The sequence below is a fragment of the Pithys albifrons genome, chromosome 14 (assembly GCF_047495875.1).
Source record: "Pithys albifrons albifrons isolate INPA30051 chromosome 14, PitAlb_v1, whole genome shotgun sequence".
Lineage (NCBI taxonomy): Eukaryota > Metazoa > Chordata > Aves > Passeriformes > Thamnophilidae > Pithys > Pithys albifrons.
This window is the reverse complement of record NC_092471.1, coordinates 12,768,328-12,795,398: the sequence shown is the minus strand read 5'-3', so window position 1 is coordinate 12,795,398 and position 27,071 is coordinate 12,768,328. Positions and strand designations below refer to the sequence as shown.

At 43.5% G+C, this 27,071-nt stretch overlaps 1 protein-coding gene across 8 annotated transcripts in view; it reads right to left on the bottom strand.

Annotated features, from left to right (window-relative positions):
* PAK3 (p21 (RAC1) activated kinase 3) overlaps nucleotides 1–27,071 on the bottom strand; it is a 133,045-nt gene that overhangs the window by 18,858 nt on the left and 87,116 nt on the right. For all 8 annotated transcript variants that reach the window (XM_071569094.1, XM_071569089.1, XM_071569096.1 and 5 more), the window contains 7 exons: nucleotides 19,161–19,357; nucleotides 13,787–13,887; nucleotides 8,959–9,112; nucleotides 7,865–7,902; nucleotides 6,518–6,649; nucleotides 5,743–5,905; nucleotides 1,858–1,921 (listed from right to left, as the gene is read on the bottom strand). In XM_071569094.1, the coding sequence (XP_071425195.1) occupies nucleotides 1,858–1,921; nucleotides 5,743–5,905; nucleotides 6,518–6,649; nucleotides 7,865–7,902; nucleotides 8,959–9,112; nucleotides 13,787–13,887; nucleotides 19,161–19,335 (827 nt within the window). In that variant the 5' untranslated portion in view covers nucleotides 19,336–19,357. The remainder of the gene's footprint in view (nucleotides 1–1,857; nucleotides 1,922–5,742; nucleotides 5,906–6,517; nucleotides 6,650–7,864; nucleotides 7,903–8,958; nucleotides 9,113–13,786; nucleotides 13,888–19,160; nucleotides 19,358–27,071) is intronic.

The following is a 27,071-nucleotide window of genomic DNA, read 5'->3' as shown; positions in this document are numbered from 1 at the left end:
GCTCTTCACTGCAAAGTGGCTGTAAAAACCATCACACTGTTTCTTAACTTACCGGCTGCATGAAGCTATGAAGTGCCTTGTGCCAGTCAAGTTGCTCTTCCTTACATAAGCAGTCTCTCCCCACCTGCAGTTCTGCGAGCAGCCACACCTCTCCCTGCCTTGCAGTGCTCTCATCTGCAGCTACTAAAAACCTGCTCACTTCCACCACCACTGCTTTTGGCATCGCTGTACCCAGCTCACAGCTCACGGCAGGGTGGGCAGCTTTGGAACTGGCACCTGCATCAACCAAGCACATCAGCACCATCCAAGGCAGTGCCTCAGAGCCTAGCCCTGCTGCAGAGACACACCAACTTCAGCAGTGCAGCACCTTGGGTGCTCCTGAGCATCCTGTTTAATTACTTCCCTGATGATTTTTTCCTTTAGGCTCCTTCCCTGTCACTGTGGTATTACAGGCATGAGTTGGTTATGGCAGGACACTCACTCCTCTCTAAGGAAAGCATGCAATCTTCAGGCTCTACTTAAAGCTGGAGGAAATCGATTTAGATACCCTTTTAGGCCAGATGTTGGCTACTTGTCTTTCCACCAGTTGACGAGGTACCTTAGTCCAAGCTCACTCCTAGGACTATAAAATAGAAGAGTGTGAGGGTGATGGTCACATTCTCATGGTGACAGCAATAATCTGCTTCACATGCATGTTTATTCTGCTCTCACTTCTTCAGCTGACACTTCTCTTTTGAGAGTTGGGAACAGCTCTAAGTGTCCACTGACATTTTACAAATGACAGTAAGAACCAAAGCTTTGGGTAGAAAGCAAGCTGGAATTTGAGAAAGGGCTTTTATAGAATGAATGGAGCAGACACATCTTCCCACAAGGACCTTACAAACCAGAGGTCTAAGATAAAGCCTGCCAGACAGAGAGCATGAGCATGTCTTTGTACAGAATGTATCCATTCTAGGTTAGCAACTGGCTACCCTGAGCTCAAACCCCATAAAGAGTTAAGGCAGAAAATTCTCTCCTGATGCCAGTACACAGCTTCTGTCCTACACTGACAGCAGCGTGATTCTCGTGCCACACAGATGGTGCCAGCCCTCCTGGAACTGCAACACTGCCAGGGAACCTCTGATGGTGCAGGCAGTCCTTATTTAATATGCAGGTCAGATACCTAATTTTGAGACAAGCTCTTTTGTTCTTGCCTCCTCACATAGGAAATAGTTCCAATCAATCCAATTTACAGTAAGCAAAACTGGGTTGATTACTTTCAGTAAATGCCTAAAACCTGCAGGATCCACAATGGACCTGCCATCAGGCAGATGATGCATTTTCCTCCCAAATGCATCAGCACTATGTCTACTATTTTATTTTTGCTTTTTGCTACCTCTGCTAGAAAAGAGAGCTTTATATTCAATCTCTGGTTTCAGTTCTAAACTATGTGGTTTTAAGCCTGACCCCTGAATATTGTTTAAAGCAAAATATTTGAAAGAAATGTTACTGAGAATTCTTATTTGAGTTGCTCTTTTTGGTAATAAAGTTTTTTATCCTTCCTTGAGTGTAGTTTTATTATTTTGAGACACACAAAAATTATTTCTCCTAAGGAAATGAGCAAACAAGTGCCGCACACTTGAGGGGCAGGAGATCTTCCAGGTCCCACTCCTTGCTGTAAACAAGATACTGCCAGCATCAAGTTGTGTCTGATGATGCCTTCTGACCACAGCTGCAAATTCTGATCAGTACTGAGAGACAGAACTACCTAAACCCAGTGTGTGAACATGTTTGGAGCTTGCCTGACTTCACACTTGATATCACACCAGCAAAACACCTGGCCCACGGTTTTGCATAAGTAACTGGGATTGGACTTACCCTTGACCAATTTTTTCAAATCGAGTGTATTTCTTCTTAGGATCTCCCACGCTCACAATGCTCCCTGCAAGAAACAAAACACAAGATGCTCACTCAAAAGGGAGATCCCACCTGCCAGCAGATCCGAAATGCAGCCCCAGTCTGAGGCTGTGAGCCCTTTGTAGTAGTTGGTTAACAACAATGACAATGACAACAACAGAGGCAGCTCTGTAGCATAGATGGCCTCACAAAGACTGATTTTGTACAGTACTTCAAAGGGCCACCTTTACAGGAAACTAAGCACATGGAGAAACATTCAAAGCAGACAGAGATCAGAAAATGCAAGTGTTTGTCCTCTACAAACATGAAGGAGAGCTGGTACAACAATGCCCTTATTTTCTTGGGGATAAACACCCTGATTCAACAAAAGGTTGAATACTTCTGAAGATGAAATGCACCTTGGGTTCTGGAATAGTTTTCTATGAAAAGGTGCCATTTCTGGAACAAGCAGAATATTTCAAAGTGTTTCCAGGAGAGGAGGGGATCTTCTCAACCTTTCAGGAGTTTGCCAAAAGAATGCCTTTATGTTTTTGAAGAACAGCATCTCATGTTATAACCAAGAACATCTAGGACAGCATCTCATGTTATAACCAGAACAACGCTGTTTTAGATCCAGGACTCCCACCACTGATCACCCAGCTAAGTTCTGAAGCCAGCCTTGCTTGTGCCATTTGAAGAAGAACACTGCTTGTCTTTAACCTGACACAGATCAGTCACTAGCGCTGGGCTCTCCCTCTCAACACTGCACACACACTGTTCTTTACAAACCAGCACAGCTGGGACGGGTAACAAAGGACAGCAATGCCCCTTGGGTACTGGTGTGACATGGACAGCTGCCCAAATGAGATGCTGATCGTTCACGAGCCCAGGTGATACAGGAGACAGCCCAGCGAAGGGGCTACTCCCTCCCAGCAGCTCCGTGCTGCAGCAGTGGGATGGACAAGCTCTGCAGAGTGAGCAGGACGTTTATACCTTCTCATACCACATCCCTTCTTTGAGTCAGCTAGAAGGGAGTCCCAGAGTTCTCCATCATGTTCTTTCTACTGAAGAGTTATTTTGTAGTGATGACCCACTCTAGAGAAGCAGAATGAGCTTTGTTTTATGGTATGCATCTCAATGAGATGAAACTATGAGAAGTTCACCAGGTTCTGAAAGCACTACACCCTCAGCTTGGGTTCCAGACAATCCAGTTGCTCTGACCTTTGCAGGGTGGCACAGCAGGGCAGGACCACTTCAGGGTACTTGAGACTGTGCTGGAATCTCAGGCCAGTGGACAGGCTCCCACTGCCATCAGCAGGGGGAACTACGTGGCATTCCTGGAGCGCTGGATGAGGGGAGCGAGTACTGTGGGGCAAAGGAAACCTCTTCTCCTGCAGCTCCCTTCAGCACTCTTGCCAAGGGCTGCAAAATTATTTCAGCAGGGAGTGTACCAGATGGTGTTGATGCCCTGTCCTCTTGCCATGCTGGCAGGCTGGATTCCTGGCTAGGCATCTGGTCAGACGTCCATTTGGATGCTAAAGCCCTCCTCTCCAGAAAAATGGCCTTGACAGGGGCAAGAGGTGTTTGTTACTACTTAGAGTGAATGGTGCATCACCTAGATTTGTTTTGGAAGCACAGGTAAACATGTAAGTATGTGTTTGTATTTGTGATACCGGGATACTGCCAGATCAGTAAAAAAAAAAATGCTGTGGATCACTGGAAGTCTTTCCTCCTGAACTCATCTTCTTAAGCTATTTCCATGATGTACATTCCAAGGTAAATCTTTCAAAGTTATTTGCACTGAGTCATCACCTAAGGCTTTACTGTTTGCATTTTAGCTAGGAAATTACTGGACAAGAAAAAATAACACTGTTTCTTGAATTAAGCCTTCAGATTTGTCTGAGTCTATTAGATTTTGGCTCTTTCATCAGACACAAACACAGTAACTTAATTACTGCTTTCTTTCCTTCCTGTTCAGAGACTCCCTACATCTCTGAGTTGGGCAAGAAAGCATCAAGCACAGCAAGATTTCATTTTAGCTTTCCATGGCATGAGCTCCATGATGGGTGATGGAGCCAGAGTGTCCCACACTGTCTCTCACCGCATGGGCTCACAGCCCCATGAGGTTCTGCAGCAGAAAACCAAAGACTGCTGGAATTGTGTGCTCAGCCCGGGCTGGACAACAGGAACAACACTGTGCTGGCTGGCTGGCTGGCTGGTAGTTTCAGCAAGTTAATGCAACTGTGTATCTACTAGAACAGATACCAGAAGTTCATGGAAGTTCTTTCATATTAGAAAAGAATAAAGAAAAAGACTGCAGAAGAAAGATTTTGAAAAATCATTTTTCCAAATTTTCAAGTGATTTCACATTTCAGATTTCCAGTTTTTCCTCAAGACCTGAATAGCTGCTTTCCCAAGTTAGTTGTTTGTGGCTGGTTTCCTGTGCTTAAGCCAATGCACATCAAATTTTGCAGCATTAAAATCAAGGAAGTGACAGGTATGCAGCTCCCACTCAGACAAGCACTCCCTACTGTAGACAAACCTATCAGCTATTTTGATGTCTTTAAGCACTTTCCTTTATCAAGTCCTAAATTAAGTGGGTAAGAAAGCAGAATTGGGCCAGTTCTGTTTTACAGCTATCAGTAGAACATAGTCATGATTTCATTACAAACAGAATTTTTTTTGATCTTATCTCATTATTACAGGCTTTGCTCACTAATAAAACTCTAAAAGCTCTAAAAGAACCCAAGTTATTTCAAGCAGAAAAGAATTATGAAAGCAATTTTAGATAAAAGAGGGCAGGGAACATTTTCCTAAGAGCAGCATAAAGAGTTGGGGGGGAAGTAGGCAAGGTGGAGCAGTCATAGGAGATAGAACAAGCACCACACTGCTTAAATATAATTAGTTCAGAACTCTAACAAAAAAGCATCACACCCATTTTCAGATAGATTCATGAAAGCACAAAAGGATTTTGATTGTCCACATCACAATTTGCCCAAAGAAGACCTTCAGACCTTGCTCACTTGGTACCAAATTGTTAAGAAAAACCATGAAAGCATGTAAGATTTCAAAGATCTAACCCCTAACAACTCAAGGGCTCAGTCCTAACCTGGCACACCCAGAAGCCTGAATAAATGGTACACATACTTATGTTCATAATGCTGGGTACCTGCAGATCTCAGCCTGCCTCGAACATTTACCATCAGCTGAAGAAACATAATTCCTCTCTCTGTAAGATGACATACCTGCAGGGAACGATCTGCTCTAGAATTTATTTCATTTTTGTCCTCAGCTAAAGCTATCAAACTTATCCCTTGGATACTCCCTAATGCCACTGAGATTCATGTCATCCTGGTAATGGTGCAGAAAACTCTGTGCAAGCAGCTGAGATCTCACAGCTAAGGAAGGTCTCAGCCTCTGCAGCCACACCAGCTGGACACCTCCAAGAACAAAAACAAACCCCAAACCCAACAGATTTCGGCAAAGTATTGGCTCTGATGACTTGTGAGAAGCCAGGAGTCGAAAGAGAATTCAGGAACCCGAATACTCTGTTCAGTTTGGCCATTAGCACACCAGAGTTCACTAGGTCATTCACTAGGTCACAGCCTTCTGCTCAACCAGAAATAATCTCTGCTTTTGTCTTTAGAGCAGAAAGAAGCTCAGACAAACCTAACCCAGTCTGAGCTGCCCTCAGAGGCAGCAGCAACACCCCGAGTGCTCTCTCCCTTCCTCAAAGCACAACAGTTTCTGTAAGGAGCTGTAAATGACTCTGTGACACTGAACTGAGGAGGAACATGTGGTAGAGCCAATGCTGAGACATGCACACAATACACTGCTCTAGCAGACACGGAATACACAAATACATACTCAGTTTCTCTAGGATCTCCTCATCTGTCATCTTGGACTTTTTCCGCTGCCGGTCTGTGTTTCTGTACAGAGTGTTTGTGTTTGAGTTTTCAGGCTGGGGAGTGGTGGCTTCTTTAGCTGGTGCTGGGGCAGCGGCAGGTTCTATTACAGAGCGTGTGTAGATCTGTGACAAAAAATTACCTCATGTCAAAAAGGTGGGTGGCAGAGATCCCCCTGAGATCTTATTTCAGATGCACACCCTTAGGAAGATGGTGTCAGCCATGCCCAGGGCTCTAAAACTGACTTTTCTGTCCACTTCTCAAACTGAATGGGCAAAAAATGAAAGATTACAAGTTTATGGCCAACTTCATGTTCAATTTCCATGGATTTTCTGAAATAGTCCATGGAGAGTGGCAGGTACCTCCAAGGGACAGTGTGTCTTACGCATCCTTCCAGGATATACGAACTGTGTCCTTGGACCACTCTCTCCACTGACTGCACAGATACTGTGGACAAAGTGGTTCACTTTTACACCTGCAGCATTAACGGACATGCTGCTACCTCTTATCTGATCTGAAGAGAAAGTCACAGCCCCCGTCAGAATCCTAGGAAACTGGCAACTAAATGTGAAAGTTCCAAACCAATTTTCCAGGTGTCCGTGGCTGGGGTGAAGTGCTGTGCCATGGCAGGACTCCAGCCCTCACCATCCTCAGCCACGAACAGCAAGTGCTGCGTGATCAGAAACTTGCAGCTCTGCACTGCACCAAACACAGTGCTGACCAAAGCTGGCACTTACTGATTTTGTATGTTCAGGCCGTGGTGCGATAACAGGTGGAGGTTCATTGTCATCTTCCTCCTCTTCATCATCTTCATCCTCTTCTTCAGACACAGAGGGAGCCAGAGGAGGTTCTGATGCTGTTTTTGTGCTCTGTGGACAGACAGTACTGTGAGTGACAGTCACTACTCTGCCTCTGTGGAGCTTTGATAGTTCCACACAATCTCAGCCTTCCAGAGATCAGAAGCCAATACAGACATGCATGTGCTCCTATGGACCTCAGTTCTGTTACACACAGCACAACGCAATTTAAAGGTATTTAATGTTAGGTGACTTGAACTCCACAGTCCCAGCTGCTACTCAGAGGGAGAGGGTTCTATCATGTCACCCCAAATTTGCTGCTGAAATAAAAAACCGAAAATGTGCCTTGTGAAGTGTTTACCAACTGCTTTACAGCTGGCTACAACAGGCCACTTAGAGAACTGAAGCAAACAGAAGGCACCATCCTACATATTCACATCTCATTGCACTCTCCTTAAAATGTCATCCCCTTGGTCCAGTAGAAACACCAGTAAGGGAAGCCCCCTACAAACAGGGAGACCTGAGTTTCTAACTTTGGACAGCTGACATGCTGACAGTCTCGCTACTGTCTGCTAGAAGAAAAGTACCAAAGCATCTGCCAAGTGTCCATACCACTGGAAAAGCTACTGGGAAGGCTTTCTGTGCTCTGGTGAACACCACACTTCCTCTGAAAAGTGTGTTTTATTAAAGATAAGGGAAGAGGCATTGACTGAAAAACTGAAGTGTGAATATTCAAAGATGATTTTCATTTCATTATACACAGTCTGCTGTGTAATCACAAACCTCACATGAAGTTAACACTTAAAAATAAAAGCCAAATCCCCATTCAGTTACTTGCTATTTAATGCACTAACAATATCTCTAATAAACTTGGTCAGTACTAATGTGGATGTCATTCCTACATCTCTGTGATTGCTATTGCAATTAGAGTGGATGGTTATTTAAAACTTTCTTTCAGTGGCTCCAGTGAGTTACATATCAATTATAATCTGATTTATATTCAGCTATATATCCAGCTGTACTAAGGAGAAATCATGAAATTTGATAGAAATGGGATTCTAAGTTGTTAAAACTAAATTAAAATTGGCTCATTAGACAGTGCTGCATATTGTTGTGAATTATATATTCCACCATGGCTAAACTCAGCAAGCAATATTCTGTCTGCAAAACCAAACTTTCACCTTTTTCAAAGCTCTTAAACAGAATTTAAAAACAGCCAGGCAAAGCTCATGGCTTGCTCCACAATTTCTAAACACCAGGAACACCAAAGGTTACTTTCCCACTCACCGAAGGATGGGCTTCTATGTATCCATGGGCGCTTTTATCTGCAATGAGCAAGGGAAAATGAACCACAAGCTGTTAGGAAAAAAACCTGCCTATTGGGGGAATCCCACAGAACAAGTCAACCCAAACAGAGGGCATTTTTCTTTCACACCATCCCTCCAGGAGCAAGTTCTTTTTCACAGCAAGGAAGAGAACAGGACAAAATTCTGCATTTTGTCTACCTTTTGCTCTTTTTGCCAGTAAACAAAATAAACAAAAATTGGGTCAAGAAAATGCAAATTGTTCTTTAACAATCAATGCTTCTGTCCCACCCAAAAGCTAAAGCAGCTTTTTCTCCTCTATTTGTTGTATTTATTGTGTTTTATTTTTTAAATAAATTGCATGCATTCATTCTCATTAGCTTGCTGACAACATTCCCCCAGAAAGACTTTCCCAACACCCCCTTTAGCCATGGCAGTTCTATTGTGACACAGCACAGGAACAGCTCCTGTGTTCAGGAACACAAACTGTTTGGAAGTTTGCATTTCATCATAAAGGGAATCACTATTTAAGCACACAGTAATTGTCAAATTAGTAAAATCCTTTAATTATGGAATTAAGCAAAAAAAGAGATGCTCTCCTTCAATTCTAGAGATTAGTGCACAATTTTTAGGACTTTGGACAAGCTTTCCCAGTCTCCATTTTGGAAGTTGTCTTGGTTGAACCATCAAACTGAGGAACTTACAGACTCCTCTGTCATAGCCAATGCCACAAAGGGAATGGAACCCTGCAGGTCACATTCCAAATGCTGTCCACACCCCACTGGCTACAGACACCTCCTTTTTAGCTGAAGCTGTTGACAGGAGCTCCACCAAACTAATGGCATCCTAATGGCATTTTTGTTTCAAAATCTCAGTTAATTCTAAAAACCAGCAGTAAAAAAAAAAGTCACTGTTTCAATGACATGCAGAGGACAAAAGGAGAAATGGAATTCATTGTAGGAGTATTCCACAACATGGAATTGGTTCAGGCTGCTTCTTGACCACTTGAATGTCGCAATTTGCTCTGACTCATTCCGAAGCCCGACCTCCCTTTTCCATAGGGAGATGTCAACTTACCTCCTGACGTAAAACTCATGTATTTCTGGTTGTTAACTGTTTCTTTGGAATCATAAAATTTGAGAACATCTAAAACAGCCTGTGGGTTCTTCTTCTGCTCCAGTTTTGTTATGTTGGAGGTCTGTAATAGCCTGGCCCACTGCTCTGGAATGCCCTGTAGATGGCAAGTGGAAAGGAAGTGGGTTTAGAGTATTTAAAATCCACAGTCTCAGATCTTTACCAAGATCCCATGCTCCCTGTAAGATTACTTGCAGAATTCTTGACTGACACCTTACAGTTAAAATTAGATGCAATCATTCTCTTCTCTATCAACATCTAGCTAAAACCAGGACCCAACTTTAAAAAGAAAGTAATGACTGTGAGAGGAAAGAAAGTGCATGAAACTCCTCTAGAAATCAACTCTTCTCTTCCATGGAATAATGATTTAAGGCTTAGCTTGTTTGCCTGGTGATTCAGTGCAGGCATAACAAGACAATTATTCTCTACTGGTGGACAACACAGTGTCTTTTCGGAGCTTTACACTGGACTTTTCATGCTTAGGAATGCAAACACATTTTACTGAAATGGTCGCTGCTGCCTGATTAAAAGGTAAACCCCACCCTGATACAATTCATTTTCGGCATACCAAGGAACACTGCAGGGTAAAGAATCACCTTTCAGCTCTCAAAATCATGACACTGAGGTGTCCCACTGCTGCACAGGATGTCTCTAAGTTCTCTACTGCAAACATACAGAAACCAGGGACTAGAACACAGGCTGAGAGTGCTAAAGCCTTGGATGAATTCTTAAAACATCTTATGGGTGAGGGTGGCATTTGAAAATTGATCCAACCACTGAAAGCCCCAACACAACACTGAAATTCTACTTATAAAAACTTGCTTTAGTTACCCAGGTTAATTCCCTAAATTTGACAGCCCGTTATTCCCCCCCCCTTTACTGCAGAGCTGACAGTGACCAGTGAATTGTAGAGCTCACTGAAGGAAAAATGACACCTTAGCCTTGGTGCCACCCCAATCTACTTTCATGGAGCTTCTTCTTCTTCAGTTCTCCACAAAACCATGTGTGACATGGGCCTCCAAAGTTTAGGATTGATGAAAAAAAGTGGGAAAAGTCAAGCAACAAATCTACTGCACACACATCAACCTGCTGCTGCAGTGCTATGACATCTCAAAGAAGCATTTGGGGCCTGTGACGCACCTCTGGGAGCTTCCCTGGGCACATCTGTGAGCCATAGAGATCTGGCTGCAATGGACGTAAATAAAGAAAGAAAAGAAAGTTAAAACAGAATGTGGGACAACTTAGAAGGTGGCAGGAGGAGGAAATCAGTGGGCCAAAATGGGCAAGTCCCATCTAAAATGGGAGTTATGAGGCAGATACCAAATAGATCAGGTGGTGGACAGGCTACAGGAAGGCAGGCTTAGTAAAACAGAAAAAACACAACCATTCCAAAGTTTGGAAGCATCATTCCCCCTCCTCTCGCTTTTAAACCAGTTTTTCTCTCCCTCATAAAAACACATTCCTGAGAATTAATGGCAATAACAGGAAAAATTACCTGTGATTTCCTTTCTCAAGTGAAAAAAAAAAGAGAAAATGACCTGGGCTTTTGCTGTTTGCCTGGTTTTGATGCCAGGTTAACATTTTTGAATGGCTCTATATAAGTTTTTTTCAGGCTTGTGGGTTCTGCAGCCCTGAGATCACCATTGGACAGAGCATGAGTCCACAAGGGGCAGTGGAGAGAGCAGCCAGTCAGATTGTGAAATCTCGGAGGTTGTGCATTGCCACAACTCAAATAAAATATGTGTGTCAGACGGAAAATCAGGACAATTGTAAAGAAATGCTTCTTTAGATTAGGAACGTGAAACTTCTTTGGATCTACAGCCACAACTTTTCCCACTTACTAATGTCATATCTTGAAGCTTTAAAAGTTTGGTGGGTGACCACATTTTTTTCTAGATTGGGGATGAGGAAACAGCTTCAAACATGCATGCCTTACAAAAAAACACTCTCCAAACCCTGCTAATCACACTGTCCTCCATTCAGAAAATGCAACTGTTTCAACTGTTTCTTCAAATAAAGGAACATAAAGCTCTAGCAGCATGCTCCCAACCCAACAGTTTCCAACCAATTTTGTTCTCTGCTTTAAAAGTCCTACTTCTTAGCAAATGTGGTTGCTCCAAGCATGGTGAAATGGAGACACAACATCTGTTCATGATGGACAGCACAGCTTGGTGCTCAGCCTGACAGCCAGAACTCAGGAGCCCATGCAACTGTGCACTGAGATGCAACTAACACCAGTCAGGGGATGCAGCTGGGGGTGATGATTTGGTGTCAGGAAATGGTCCAAGGGGTTGCACATAACCAGGACAACAGGCACTGTTGGCATGACAGCTGCAATAACAAAAAAACCCAAACCAAAACCAAACCAACAACCCACACATTTTCACATTTACTGAACACTTTCATGGCACTTCCAAACTTTTGAAAGAGACAGACAGCATGATCACTAGACAGTGGGAATATCTGCACATGACATGGCTAGTGGCAGTCCCTTCAGCAGGACCTACTTACCATGTGACTACCCAGCTGATACACATGTTCTACCAAGGCTGGGACAAATCAAACATGCCCAATGTGATGTGTGATGTAATGCCTGCATCTGGGATTAGTTGGGACTGACAGCTAGTTCTTAATCATATAAAAATTCCCTTGCTTTCTCTGCTGTTTGATCCCACTAAGGACTGCAGCATTAAGCCCTGTGCTGCCAGCCTGAACAGGGGAAGGCACCTGTGCCTTTGGTTAGTTTTGAATTGGTCAGGGCCTTCTCAGACTGCAGCACTGCACCTCCACACTTCAGGAACAAGTGTTACTGGAGAAATACTGTGTCATTGCAAAATAGCAGCTATCTAATGTCCACTGCTGGGAAAGGGAAAAAGATATTACAAAGAAACTGTGCTACGGCAACAAGGTAGGACATACTTAGCCATGCAGAATTGCTTTGTTCTATAAAAGGCCAGGACCTGTGTTGGTGGCAACTGACAGAAATAAAAAAGAATAAAAAATCAAAAATCTCTGATGTTGTAATCCTGTTTTGATACACAGGATGATAATAACAACATTCAAAATGATCTAAACTGCGATCCCTGCAATACTGGTAAGAGTATGTTTGTGCTTAGAAGAGAAGTGCGTTAAGCTTGACATCCCTCCTTTTTGTTCCAGCTGGCAGGGACATGAACCAACTGGGACCCTCACCATCGTCAGACTGTGGAGAACACAATTGTGACCCACCATGTTTGCACAGAGCCAGAAGGAAAAAGTCTGAAGCACAGGGCAGAAATAAAGGCAGAAGGTTGAAAGGAAGAGCAGATATAGAATAAGAACAGCTGAAGATTGGGTGGGGAGAGAATGGAAGGCAAAGATAGACAGGAAGAAATAATGCAAACACAAAAGGGAGAAGACAAAAGCAGAAAGTAACATAAAATACAATATGATACGAAGATAAGGAGAATGGCACTGAATATTAACCTGAAGAATAAAGTGGCTACAGGGAGAGAGAGAGAGGAAGAAAAAGGGAAAAGCCAGGACAGACAAGAGGGAAAACATAATTTTAAAAGCTTTATGCTACGTTTTTGATCAAAAATGACCACATCTGTGCTTTTTAAATGAGCATTTAGTCAAGCCCTAGGGTTTGGCACAGAATAAATTTTGAAGTAAGATTTTATAAGTGACATCTATTTTAAAAAGGCTAATTAACTAGTCCACTTATTTTAAATGTAGCTGTATTTCCTAATTACTAAGGATAATTCAATTTCACTACTCCTTTGAAGACATGCTGTCATTAAATGTATCTTTTTTCTTCTACTGTTACTACTACTGTTGCTACTGCTACTGTAGGATACAGAAATTTTCCAGCTTTCTGGAATGTCTTTGTGGGGAAAAAAGTGGCAATCAAAGTAAAAAATTATGAAAAAAATCATATTTAGGGTTCAAATCCTGTAAAGTGGCCATCCTTTGTCCAGGCAAATGATTTGTCCCATCCTGTTTGGTGTATGCAGCCAGTCAGCACTACCACAGTTCACAGTTTGACACACAGGGATTACACAGTCTGACCACTCAGCTCACAGGGCACTACAGGTGGCACAGAGAGTTGCTGATGCTTCCTCTCACTTGCACAGCTCAACCAAACAGAAACTCACTGCCATCTCAGCTGTAAGGGTTCATGGTTTCACCATCTAACTAGCTGCCTGAGAAAAAATGCTCTGAAGTCCCCTGCACACTTGAAGGAGCTTCTATCAGACTTATTTTCCCCCACACTTCATGCTAGTAAAAACTGACAGCTATTTTAATAATACACAAAGGCTGATCATCTGTCTGATCACCTCACCTACAAAACATTTTGAAGGATATTAAATGACAGTGAATGGACTTGATAATCTGCTGCTTTCTGGGTATCTCCAAGGGCTGCCAGCAGAGCATGTGGACTTTGCACTCTGAGGCTGGTTGTGTACTATGCACGTGTATGTGGGCTTTCTGTGCTTTCCCAAAGACACTGAAAAACCAACCCTTGTAGCAGCTTTGGGGACTGGTGAAAGCACACACCTACGTCCTTCCTAGTTTTCATTTTCCACAGACACTCTGCTGACAATCCTTGGAGGGGAAAAAAAAAGCAGCCTGAATCACAAGTTAAACACTCCAAATCCTAAACCGAACAAATAAAAGTCTCTTTCTTCACAGCCTGGGTGCTGTCATGTGATGTTTCTGGCAATAGGAGGTAATTTTACCATCAAGAAACTCGAAGTTCTGGTAAGCATGAAATACAGCAGCTACTTACTGTGAACTCTCCAGTGACGGCATCAAATCCCACATGAATGGTATGTTCAAAGTCTGAAGGAAGAGAGATCTCAGGACGTTCTTTCTCTTTCTTCTTGTTGGCTAGAGGCAAAACGTTAACAAGCACTTATTTTCTGTACAGCTTTTCATTTAAAACTTCTCACAATCAGGTGTGCTCACAACAGTATTTTAGAAGTGGAAAACAAATCAATTAACATGCATCTACCTTGACAAACAGATCCAAGCTAATACAACACCAGCCTGTCAACTCCTGTTGGGGACGGTCCAGAAGGTGTTAGTTCATTTTGATTTTCTTTCAACCAGTGTAACTGCTGCCAAAGCAAGCTGCTCATGAAGTAGCCTTCTTAGGCCATCTCTAACCAGTGTGATTTCTATTATCAGTTCTTTCCTTCACTAAGTTTTCATATCTAGCAGCTAACTCGTTTGACTTCACTCCGTGGGTTTCTGTGGAAGTAAATCACAGAGGACACACAGGCGTGTGTATCGTTTTTTCTCCAACATGGTTTGAACCTGTTTCAAAATCAGCCAAATTAGAGAGGAGAGGTTTTTCAGACAACTGAGTTCCTACAGGTTCTGTGAAAACTGGCAGCTCAGGAGGTGACTCCTCTCCCAAGCAAAAGTCTGAAGCAGCAGCTCTGTATTACACAACAGAATTTGCACAGCAACAGGATCCCATAAATGCTGCTGGAAAAGCTTCATTTGAACTCTCAATTAACTAAGACATATAATCATAAAACACAGGATTTGTTACAAGTCTCCAGGAATCTGCAGTTTTTAAATCACTCCACCAGTACTCCCAGAGTATGGAGTATCTTACTGAAGCAGACAGACCTGCAAGTCAGTCAACCTGCATATGCTTCTCATCTCCCTCTCTCTTTACCACCTTTTGAAATTAAGATGTGGTCGTCCATGTCCTGCACTTCTGACAGTTGACAAATGTCACTTCAGCACAGTTTTACTGGCCCTGGTAAAGAATGAGTGGAATAAAGGCTGAGAAGCTGCTTTTGCTTTCCTTCAGTGCTTCAGTACTATGTTTGCCAGCTCTGTAAGCTGACCCAGGGCGTCTCATCCAAATGCTGAACTCACTGTGTACCAGCACCTGTCCCAGCCCAGCTCTGCCTTTGCTCACAGACAGCACCTCACCGAGGCCTGTCTTTGCACATCTTCCTCATTTTGCCTTACGACCTCCACTAGGTGGAAGATGCTCTGCTCTTTGTCTAGACTATTTTGAATGTTTCTAATACTCTCTCTGCATTGCTGCATTTATCCTCATTAAATAATTGTCACATTTTGTCTGTGCTGCACACCCCTACACAATGTTCATCCATGAAATATTTCCATTTAGCATTCAGTAAAGATGGCAGCAATATATCAAATGCAAATGCAAAGGCTTTCCCCTTTCTTTTATCACTAAGATGATGGTGTTTAATTTTCAGGACAGATGTTGCCAGTTAGAACATGTTATCTCTGTGCAGATAACAAAACTGGTTTCTCCTACCTCATCATTTGCAAGCAAATACAGTGAAATTTAAAGAATTATCAAATTCAGTTCAAAGCAATGGTCAAATCTAGAAGTAAAATAAGGGGTTACAGAAAACATTCAATCAAAAGCAGCACTTGTCCATTCTAGGACTCTCCTGGTGGAGGACAAGTGTTCCAGCTCATTCCCCAAGATGTGGCTCATCTGCTTCATGGACCTCTGCCTACCAGAGTGTGATACAACACCTGTGGTCCAAATACTGATAAACCATAAATGAAATACAGAATTTAACATCTCCTTACAACACTCTTACCACTCCCCAGTCTAAAAACTTTCACACTTCTCTCTGGGCCCTGCAAATCAGATCCCTTCTATTGCATACACACTGGGAAATGAGGCACGGCTTCTTTCAAGCACTGACTGACTGGATTCAAGCGGTTTGTACTGCACATGCCATTTGATTTCCTTGTAAATGCCCTGACAATACACCCCTGCTGCACAGCACTTAGCAAGGAGGGCCTCCACACCACCTCAGCACCTATTACAGATTAAAATAAACCAAGGAAAGATTGTTCTGTCTCCCATGGCTGCATCACCATCATCATCATTATGTTAAAAGAGCAGTTGTTTGGGAGAAAAATGTGACTCAGCTAAGTGGCAGCTTTTCTCCAGAGGTGGAGGAAGGGTTTAACCTCATGCTTACACCCTCCTGTTTGCTCACTTTCTCTTCAGCTCATTCTGTTTCTTCCTCCATCCTTTCTCCCTTCCACTTTTGCTCGCGTCATCCTCTCATTTTCCTTCCTGCTCTGCTCCTCTTGTCCCACCCCAACAGCCTTGTAATTTTCTTTCTCCTCCATTAATCTTTACCCTGTTGGATTTTCCTCCTTCCCTCTTTTCTTGTTTGGTTCTTTTGTTTTGATTTGGCTTTGGGTTTTGTTTTTGTTTTCTGTACAGGAGGCAAACAAAGGCCTAAAGGCCAAACTCTGCTCCCACCAGCAACCAAGTCTAAATCAGCTTCAATGGAAGTGATATCATTCATCCATTCACCCAGTGATCTTAACCTGTGCAGCTGAAAGAGGCATCCGAGCTGTGGTGGGTCACCTCTCCTCTGATTTCTTTAGGCCAAATGTTTCACAGTGCCTTCATGGAGCCACCAGTGCACACACGGTATTAATTTATTTCACAGCAAGTACAGGTGGTTTAATGAAAGAAGAACAAGGCTGTATCAAACAACTGGTAGAACACGAATCATTTCTCTCTGCTCTCAGTTCTGCTGAGGGAACACCTCTGCCAAAAGGAAGCACTAATGCTGTGAACTCCACCATGGTTCCCATCCCCATCATTAGCTCTGAGGCAGGAAGGCCAATTTCACAGCTTCAGCACGGCCTGTGAGGGAACAGGTTCAGCTCCTTGTTCCACAAGGATTGCCTGTGTGATACTGGAAACTCATTTCAATTGTCTGCCTTGACTTCCTGCCCTCAGGAAATGGGATACCTTACCCTGCAGACCGACAGAGAGGAGCATGAGGTTCGGTGCTATGGGAAGGAGCAGGGACACTGCTGCCTACATGGCTTATTTCAGCTGTAGATGCACAGCAGAGCCCCACAGAGCCATCAGTGGCTTGCCAAAATAAATGTTCAAGCCCTGACTGAAAATGCTGCATTCCAGCAGGGGAGTGACTGCAAAAGATTCCTGGTGTCCAGGCACTGCAGTCCTGGCACACACCACCACCTTGGAGAGAATGCACTGTACCGTATCCAACCTTGCATCCCTCCTGCCTGGTGAGCAACGGAAAGACAACAAAGTTCCTGCAGGTTCAGAAACATCCTGCCATGGTGTTTTCTTCCCATTTTGTTTACTTGTACCACTGGTGAACTATTAATATAACACTGTGAAGCTGCAAAGCACGGCACTAGATGAGAGCAGCCACATCAATCACCTTTATTAGCAGGACTCTCAAAAATGTGTCACAGAGCCTGTGAAGCACACACAGACCAGCTGATACCCTGACCCACAAACCAACCCTGCAATGAAACCACCTCAAGGGGCTTGGCCAGTCAAGCTAAACTTCCTCCATTTATTATCTCACCTAACAAAATTAAGCTATAAATCTTACCTCACTTTTCCTCACAGTCACATTAAAAATCATGACACTTTTATGTTTCCTAAGACTGTTCTCACTGGTAGTTAATTACAATTTTAATGTCAGTGATCATTTTCAGAAGGGACTGTTTCTGATCTGCCCTTTTCTGCATGCATTTCACACAGCACCTCCTACTTAAGAAATGCTCCCTTGGAGAGGGATAACACCATCCTGCTTGCAACTCAGGGGAAGAAGTGACCCAAGTCTTTCCAGGAATTAAGTTGGGAAAGATTTTCATTTTGGCCTTTAAAAAGAATCAATTGAAAATTAATTTTGTTCCCAGAAGGGAACATTTAGGGGAACATTCTGTAGAGTGAACTGGCCAGGTCTGCCTGAGGAATGGGCCCATCCAGTCACAGCCTTCCCATGAGACAACTCAGCAGGACTGCCTGTGGCTGAGGGCAGGAATGGGCCTGACACTGTGTCTTCCACTGCCTGTGAGGAATTCTGAATGCCTGACTACCTCCAATTGCTCCACACAACCTGTGGAAAAGACATGAATAGGGCAGCCGAGCAGCACAGGTGAGCCAGAGCTCCAAAGGAACGACTGCAGCTCCATCGTTCTGAGCTCTCCTTGGAGGGACAGGGATGCACCCTAAAGGCAGAATTCCCTTGAAATCCAGCTGGATTTCATGCTACTGACCACAGCCTCTGAGCTCAGCATTTCAGCCATTTTCAGTGCACCTCACTGTACACTCATCTGGACTGTACTCTGTGTCTGTGAGGGTACTGTGGGAGGCTCTGCTGAACACCTCACTAAAGCGGAAGTAACAACCACTGCTCTGCCTTCACCACCAAGCCTGTCATCTCAAGGTAAAAGGCTGTCAGCACAGCTCAGCATGAACTCCCCTCTGTAAATCCATGCTGACTATTCCTGATCACATTCTTATCTTTCATTTGTGTGGAAATGGTTTCCAGGGGGATTTGCTCTACTAAATTCCCAAGGCCCAAGGTGAGGATAACTGGCCTGCAGTTCCCTAGATCCTCCTCCTGACAGATGTGACATTTGCTTGTTTCCATTATCAGGAACATTCCCCAGACACCCCAGCCTTCCAAAGAGGATCAAGAGTGGCCTTGCAGTGGCATCAGCCAGCTCTCTCAGCACTGGTGGGTGCAGCCCATCAGTTCCCATGACATTAGAAAAAAAAAGGAGACCCCTTCCCTTAATTCTGTCAATACACTCACTCAAAACACACTCTTTTCTACAAATGCATTTCAAAGAATGCAACTGAAATGCTGTTTGCTGCATGTTTAAAAGACTCTTGCTGTAACCACACCTAGCAGGTTTTAAAGCAAGCCATTCTGTGTCCAGTCTCACTGCTCCTCTTCCTGGAATGTAAGTGCACTAAAAAACCCCTCCAAGTGTCAGGCATACTGTCCTCTCACTTCTGCAAATGTATTTCCCAAAGTACACAACCTCATCTCTGTTTTTACTGCTAATGCAAAGCAAAGTCCAAAGGAAAGGATCCCCCAGCTTAACTACAAAGTTATTTTTAAAAGGCAAGTTGCACAATATGTGCACTTTTTAGTGGTTTTTCACAGACAAGAAAGAAACTGACTGAACCCCTCCTCTTTTGAAACATGTTTCTATAGTAATTGGAACAGAAGGCTTTGGTACCAGGGACTGCAACTGAAACAGAAGGAAAACAGTGGCAGAAAGTAAACATGACAACCACCAACGACCAGAAAGCACAGAGATGGAGCCCCCCATCTGCACTGCTGATACTTTACTTTTATCCCCTCCTCCTGGGAAGATGGAGCGCAGCCTGGCCTTCTTGTTCTTCTCCTCGGGGGCCATGGGGAGCGGTTTGGAGCTGTGGTTCAGTGCTGAAGAGTCGCGGTTGTTGCTGTTCATTCTCAACGGTGGGGCTGGAGGTTTCTCTTCAATATCCAGACTATCGGACATCTTCAGCAGCCCTCACGGCCTCCTGCAACACAAAACATGCCTGTGAAGGGAGGGTATCAACACTGGTGGCCTGGGGAGGAAAGAGGGCGAGAAAAGCCTTCTGGGGGAATAAGAAAACCCCTCTCTGTTAGAAGTTTGGTCTGAATAAGGTTACTGCTGGTCACTGTAAATACATTCAGTGGCCAAATCCTAAAAAGCATCATTAAAATAAAGCTTTTTCTTTATCCCTTTTACAGACCTTTAAAGTATTTGTTTATAACTTTTCCCCTGTAGTTCTTTACAATCCAAATTTTCTTCTAAAACAGACTTCCAGAGTAAAAGTTAAATGGTTTACTGAAACTGCCTGGCATTGTACCCAACCATTTTTATGATTTAAGAAACAAGGTGCATTTTAAGGAGATATGGGTAATATCTGTTCCCTCTCTGCTATGTTTGGAGAGCTTAGGGCTTCAAAAGGAATGATCTTCTCAAAGGAAACTCATTCAGAAGTACCAATGAAAAAGCTTTCTTCACATAAAAATGAGCATATGTTTGCTTTAAAAGTAATCAAACCCAAGCTGGAAAATGTTCATCTCCTGAAAACAATCCAAGACTCATTCTGTCCTGCTACCACACAGGTCTGTTCCCATTGGGCTGTCTGGGGCACAGCTTTGAGTAACAGCACAAGGAAGTCCCAAGTGTGGAACCAGGCAAGGAGTGGGCACAGACAGTATTGTACTGACTACTAAGAACAGGAGTACTGACCTACAAAAAAAAATCAAAACGTCTTAAACAAATAAAAAAAAATACAAAACTTTTGAAAATTGGGAAAACACAAGGCAGGTAAGACTTTTTATTCCTAATCTTTTAAGTGTAGTTTAAATACTAAATTTCAAGTCTGGATTAAGCAGCTGGAGTAACAAACAAGAAATACTTTGCAAAACGAACTGTTTTAAGACCTAAAAATAGAGTATAATTTCAGATGGATCAGGTGTGATATGGACTATAATGCAGCTTTTTAAAGGTTATGATTTTACAGGCACCTTGCCTTCCCAGCCCCTCACATCGATGTGGCTCCTTTTATGGGAGGCACATGCAGACCACTGTGAACGTATTCTGAACCTCTCCTCATGCTGATTCACAGTAACACAAATTATTGCAGTCACCAGCTACTCTCTGAAAGTGAAGCAACTTGTTTTTCAGCTGTGGAAGATGTAGGGATTTTTCAGAAGTATCAGCCAAACATGGTGACTGGCACAGAGAGGTCCCAGAGCTGAACTGGTGACAGCCACACCACTCTTCCTTTGGTCAGGTAAAGCTGCCGTGGTTGAGGGGATTGGGGTTGCATGGGTGGTTTTCGATTTGTTTGGGATTTTTTTAGAACAGAGGTTCATATTTTTAACAATTGCATTTATTTTGATATAAGTTTTCAGGGATTTCTAGATGGTATATTAATAGGAGATAATCAAATCCACACTGCCTTAACTGACATTACCTTACAATTGAAAAGTAAATGATCAACTGAAAATAAAATTTAGAGATGTTCACTCTAGACTGTTTTTCATGATGTGGGCATTTAAGCCTTTGTTACCATTTTCAAATTGCCACACATAAAATTATCACTTTTCTTAAGTGCTTCACTTTCGTTTTTAATTTCATCTAAATGAGATCCCAAAATTCCAGCTCTGAGATTCAAAGAAGCTGCCCAGTGACAAGAGCAATACATGAAATACACCATCACATCTCTGGTTTGCATCCATCCTCAGGTCCACAAAGTGGACATCTGGATCCCCATGGGATCCTGGGACCTGTCCCAGGGTCATGCAGCAGAAAACCCCAGTGACAGCTGGTCCAGTCCCTTCCCCAGTACACACAGCATGGAGCAGGGATGCTGGAGCTGCGGGATCTCCCCTAACCACAGAGGTGCTCACCTCCACCTGCACACTGAAACACAGGCGGCCACCAACCAGGTGCTGCTCCCTGGAGCTTTGCCCTCAGGCACGGAACTGTGGAAGAGATTTCACACTCTCAGCTGATGGAGTCACGTACTGGAGGCAGAGCTGTCAGAGAAGACCACCTGGGAAAGCACAAGAGATGCTTCACAGAAAACCGTGGCCCCAGCATGTGCCTGGGACCCAGAGAGGGCGCTGCCCACACAGCCCAGCTGTCCAGGGAAAGACCTGCTCTGGCAATGAGGGGCACAGCCCACTCTCCTATGGAAGCAACGTCTGCAGGCAGTGATGTGTTTGTGCCACCCAGGAACAGATATAATTGTGCCAATCTAGTTTTGAAGTACTGACTAGCCTACTTACCTAGAGAACTAAATGCTTTTGTAGATTGAGGTCAAACAGTTAATATTACTAATCTTTGTGATTTCCATCCAGAAATGCTGAAGGTTTTCTAGTAACGAAGGGGATGGGGGAGGGGGAATAGCCAGTGATGGAAACTATTGCAAGGTAAGGCAGAGAAGCACGTGCTGTGAACCTTACCCTGGTGAAGGGACAGCCAGTGATGCCCAGGTACTTCTGCAGAGAAGGGGGATGGAGTTCTCAGCTTATGAAGCCTGGCAGGGACACCTGGACACAGCTCCCTGTCTCTCCAGCAATTCCCACAGACTAGGAGCTTATGCAAGAGAGGCTTTTATTTTCTCTTTATCCCACCTACAGATAGTTTTCCAGTGCCAAATCCAGGCTTCACTCCCGAGACTCTCGGTGTGAGGGCGATCACAGCAGCACCAAGGCACGTTTTCAGCTTGTTATCAAAGGCAAGGCCGTTGTTCTGTGCAGTCCATTATAGGGCACCGTTTCAGCTGTCCCTCAGAATGGGACAACTGTATCTGCCACTGCATCTATTTGTAAACAATGCCAGTTTGCTGAAATAGGTCCTCCCATGGGATTTCATTCCACAAAGAATACTATTAACGGTTTCTGGCCCAATTTGCCTATGATGTAATTATTTCCAAGATTTTGAAAGGAACACTATATTTTGTTCAGAGCTGTTTCAGGCTCCATTTCAAGAACAGTACAAAGCTCTTTTATTCCTTTCTAAACCAGAAAGAAAAAAGAGGGGGGAAGATAGTTTAACGGTTGATATTAACTTTCTAAAGCTGTTCTAAATGAAGACTAAAGCAAACCACAAGACAATACACACCAAGAGACTTACAATTTACGGTTTTCCTGATCAGAGCCCATCTGCTCTCCCATTCATTCTAATTTTGTGAATTTCCATGTACCACTGCATCACAACAAAAGAACATTCACTATCACGTAAGACTTCAGATTTTAAATGCTTTGTACCAATTCACTCTAACCCCAACTTAGAGAAAATCTGTAAAGAATGAAGGGTCAACAAGACATACCCAGCTGAGAAAACTCCCAAGTTTACATTGCAGAGAAATGTCAATAGCAGACAGCCCAAGTTAGACTCTATCCTGAGGCCAGGTTTTCCCATTCTAATAACAAGTCCTTGGTCCTGCTAGTCTAGCTCTGCATAGGGCAACTCCATCAAAAACCACCTGCTGTCTACTGGATATTATTACAGCATATCCATATATTCAGTCAGTCAAATTCTGGTATTCTTTCTCTTTTTTCTTTAGGTTCTTTTTTTTTTAATTGTTGGGGGGTGGGGGGTTGGGGTGTTGCAGTGGGGCAGTGGTTGGTTTGTTTGGGTTTTTTTAAATAATCCTACCAGTTCCTGCCTCCCAGAAATAATCTCTGCTATCTCAACCCTTTCATACACCTCCTGTTCATAGAGACACAAGTCTCTGCACTCAAAACACACACAGGTTTCATGAGTTTTTCCTACACCTGCTGACAGGCTCCCAGGCAACCTTGCTCTCTGTAGTGCCCTCTCAGCTCAACGTGCAAGATGTTGATGTTTGCATTCTGCTCTGGAGAGAAACTTCCATGTCTTAGCTGCAACATGAACTCCAAAGTCTCTGAGTCCATGTTGATTCAAGTCCCTGTGCAGAACTTCATGAAGCACATAATCCTCCAAAGGATTTCTCCCTAGAGGTATGGAAGGCAAACTCCTCAACAAGATAAAACCACCATCCAACTTCCTACATGTATCAGAACCACAAATTCCAGAACAATGCTGAAGTAACACAGCCCACAGGACTCTGACTGAAGGGTATGAAACAGTTCCAAGGACTCTGAGCTAATGGCCCCCAGCCCTTGCAAGCTCAGAGAACCAGCATGGCATTGGTTCACACTCCCTTCAGAGATTTTAGACTTTTCCTGCAGCCCTGAGTGCTAGAAATTAAGTTTTTAAAAGTAGAAGTGAGACTGCAGAGTAATTCTGCAGTGGAGATGAGATCCTGGCAAGTCCTGCCCACAGTCCTGAGGAAGGGGAACACTGTGCCCTGGATGTGAGCACTGCACCAACAGAGCTGCCAGAGCACCCGATACCCCCCAGGGCTGAGAGAGCCACCTCGGGGCAGCAGGGACAGCTTTGGGAAGGGGCCAGCTGTGCTCACCAACAGGAGGGAGAGCACCATCAACAGCATTCTCCTCACCTCAGTTCTCAAGGATCCCATTAGTGCAACCAAGTCAGTGCTGGTAACCCTTTTAAAAGACATTTGTAAGACAAATGCATTTGTGCAACAAAGAGGACCAACAACTACCTACTTCCAGAGAAAATTCTTTGCAATGCCCACTGGCTTTAAGGAAGCAGTTAAAGAGACAGACTGTTGTACCAAAATAGAAGAGTGTATCTGAGTATGTTAATGAGAGCTTCCAGCCAAGTGGCAAAAGCTAAAATTAAATTCTCAGCCAGGTCAGTTGCTTCTACACAATTATTACAGGGTTATAGAAGATCATCCAACATCCCTGCCCTCCCCCCTTACCTTGTCCAATCACCGGTTAAGTGTAAAGACAAACACTGACTTTAAAAATATGGCATTCAGCTTCTCTATGACTCAATTCCCCCTTTACAAAAGCCTGTCTTACAATATTTTTGCAACTAGTTCTTGCCAAGCTAGGGAGAAGAGGAAGGAAGATATCTGAAGCACCCAAATGTCTTCAAAACAACACACACACATAAAATTGTTCAATTCAGTTCAAGTTCAGAGCAGAATCTCATGCTGGGCCTTGATCTCAGTAAGCTCTTCACCCCTGTGTATCTGGGGAACACTGCGGATGGATCCTGAATAGCTTTCTTAGCTTAGCCCTCTTATTTCAAAGTCAGCAGCATGAAGACATGACTGGTTCCAATTAAAACTCACGAATAGTATCCTGTTTGCAGAGACACTGGTGTACATTTTCAAAGCCTCAGAGATACTACTGCAGCTTGTGATGCAGCAAAACTGTCTCCAAGATCCCTTGACTGGAAGGAACCACGCCAATTTTCAGGCAGTAGCTTTACAAATGTAACTTGAAGATTCAAGGCTCACTCTTTGTTTATAAATATACTTCCTGCAAAAAGATATTTATTACTTAGTTGTATGGGCCAAATTTTGCTCCCAGTGACACTCATCCATTTCCAAAAATCAATGGTGATGTAACTGAGAAGGATTCTCTCTAGATATTGAGTAATGAGACACTCTGTTTGTTAAGGTATTTATAGAGCACTTTGCAGCCCAGTTCAGACCTGTGTGTGTGTTTCTACATCTGTGTGTTTACTTGCAGTCTTCTTACAGCTCCTGAATTGCACAGAACAGGATCAATCACAGTTTCACTACTTCTGTGAAAGATGTTTACTGTCTCCTTTGCAAGACTTGGTTAAGTTAAAATATAATACTGAGGCCTTTTTGGTAAAAAAGGGCCATATCCAGGATCAGCTGAAGCAGAGAGAACTCTGCCTGGGTACTTGGGGTCCAGAACACCCCAGGGTGGTCTGTGCCCAGCCCCTTCCACACTTGGGTGCCTGCAGACCGTGGGTGGATGTGTGGGGCTGGCTCTGCAGGCAGGGCAGATGCACCCAGGGTACCTTTGGAAGTAAAGACACTTTTTTCTGGGACCTCCCCCACATGCATGTGTTGCAAACAGCCACTGCATCCCTTCTTTATACAACCCTGAAGAAAGGAGGCGTTCACACAAATTACAGAAAGAATTGTGACTTTACAAACAACAAGAACACTTCCCTTTCACAGAACTGTCTCAAAGCACAATACAAACATTTGCCAGTTAAACTTCCCCATTCCCCTCACAGGCAGGTAAACATACTCTGAGCTGAACAAATTATTCAAACTGAGTAATGTCTTTGATGAATGTACTCTCTGTTCCTGTTTGCAAACACCCTGTAAGCAGCTTATGATTTCCGCCAACATATTCATTTATTCAGAGTTATCCTCTGTACTTGCTACAAGTAACTTTTGGCCTCTGAACTAGCTGTTCATAAGAAGCTCTCTGTGTGGAGGGGATATTTTGAATTCAGGTTGTATCCAAGTAAAACTACCTGGGTCACAAGCACTTGGCATGGAAACATCCATTCTGAGATTGGATAAACAAGCTTCTGTTAGGAATTATGGCATTAAGAGTTTTACATAGTGACTTCCTAATACTGGTTCAAAATTCCCTCTTGACAGTGCACTTGAAGCAACAGTGTCAAAAAACAAATACAGAAGGGATGTTTGTGCAGTAGCTGTGAATTTAATGGCTTTGACAAAATATTTCTTCAAATTTAAATTATTATGTCCTTTGTCTGGACCTTGAGTCACTGAGTTGAATTGCTAAGAGCTGGGTATGGACTAAAACAGTGGAGCTTGTCACAACTGATGGAAATAACCTGCAAAAATATTTTTCTCCCCTGCTTAATTTACATTTGACAACATTTCTCAGTTCATGGCCTTTGAGGATCCATCTCTGCTCTTCACAAGCACAGCTCACCTATTTAACTACATTTCTTTCCATAGCCCTTCAACTCTTTCCCTGCAAACTTCCAGTGCAACCACTGGCAACACTTTACAAACCCATCTGACTTTCCTCTCCCAACACCCTGCAGCTCACCCACCTTACACGCCTCTTTCCACACAGTGACACTGCAGATTCCCAGTCCCTCATACCCACTCCCACTACAGAAGTTTCACAGCTCCTCACACAGGTTTCACTTTTCCTAGTGCAAAAAGTATTGGGACTTTCCAGGTTTTAACAGAGCATCTCTCGCTTCCCCTCTCCATTCAAAGCCATAGTTGTTCAGGCTGTAGTCCCAAAAAGCAAACCAGGGAATTATTTTTGCTTAGTAAAGCCAGTGATGTTTAAAGCTGGGTGTGTATTTAAGGGCTATGCTTAACCAGTGCTTAATGTATGAAAGAATGTGAATGAGGAGGCTGAGGTTTCAGCACAGCTGTGGGACACTGTGAAAGAAAAACTGGAGAGAATTCTTCTCCACCCTGCTGGGATGGGGTTGAGCCCCAGAGATCACCCTTAGCCCAACATACTTTCTTTATGGGTGTTTTTCAGTCGCATCAAAACAAACACAATCCATTCAAACTGTGCTCATGCTGCACTTCCTAAGCCCCTTGAGCTTTGGGATGGTTACATGACCTGGGAGGGGAAGAAGTGCCATTACAGAGGGTGTGAGACAGTGGAACAGCTTTCTCCATGAAACTTGTCCAGGCATTTATTAACAGAGCTCATCAGAGCACAGCAAAGAAAGGAAGTATATTCCTACAGGTTACATTAAGTGAGCAGCTCACAACATCAGAAGGTGACCTGGAAAGTGGTCATTATTTTTGATAGGAAAAGTGACTTAACTTCATATGACAAAGGTATGGACAAAGCCGGCTGGATCATGAGGACACTTTTGCCACCCAGAGA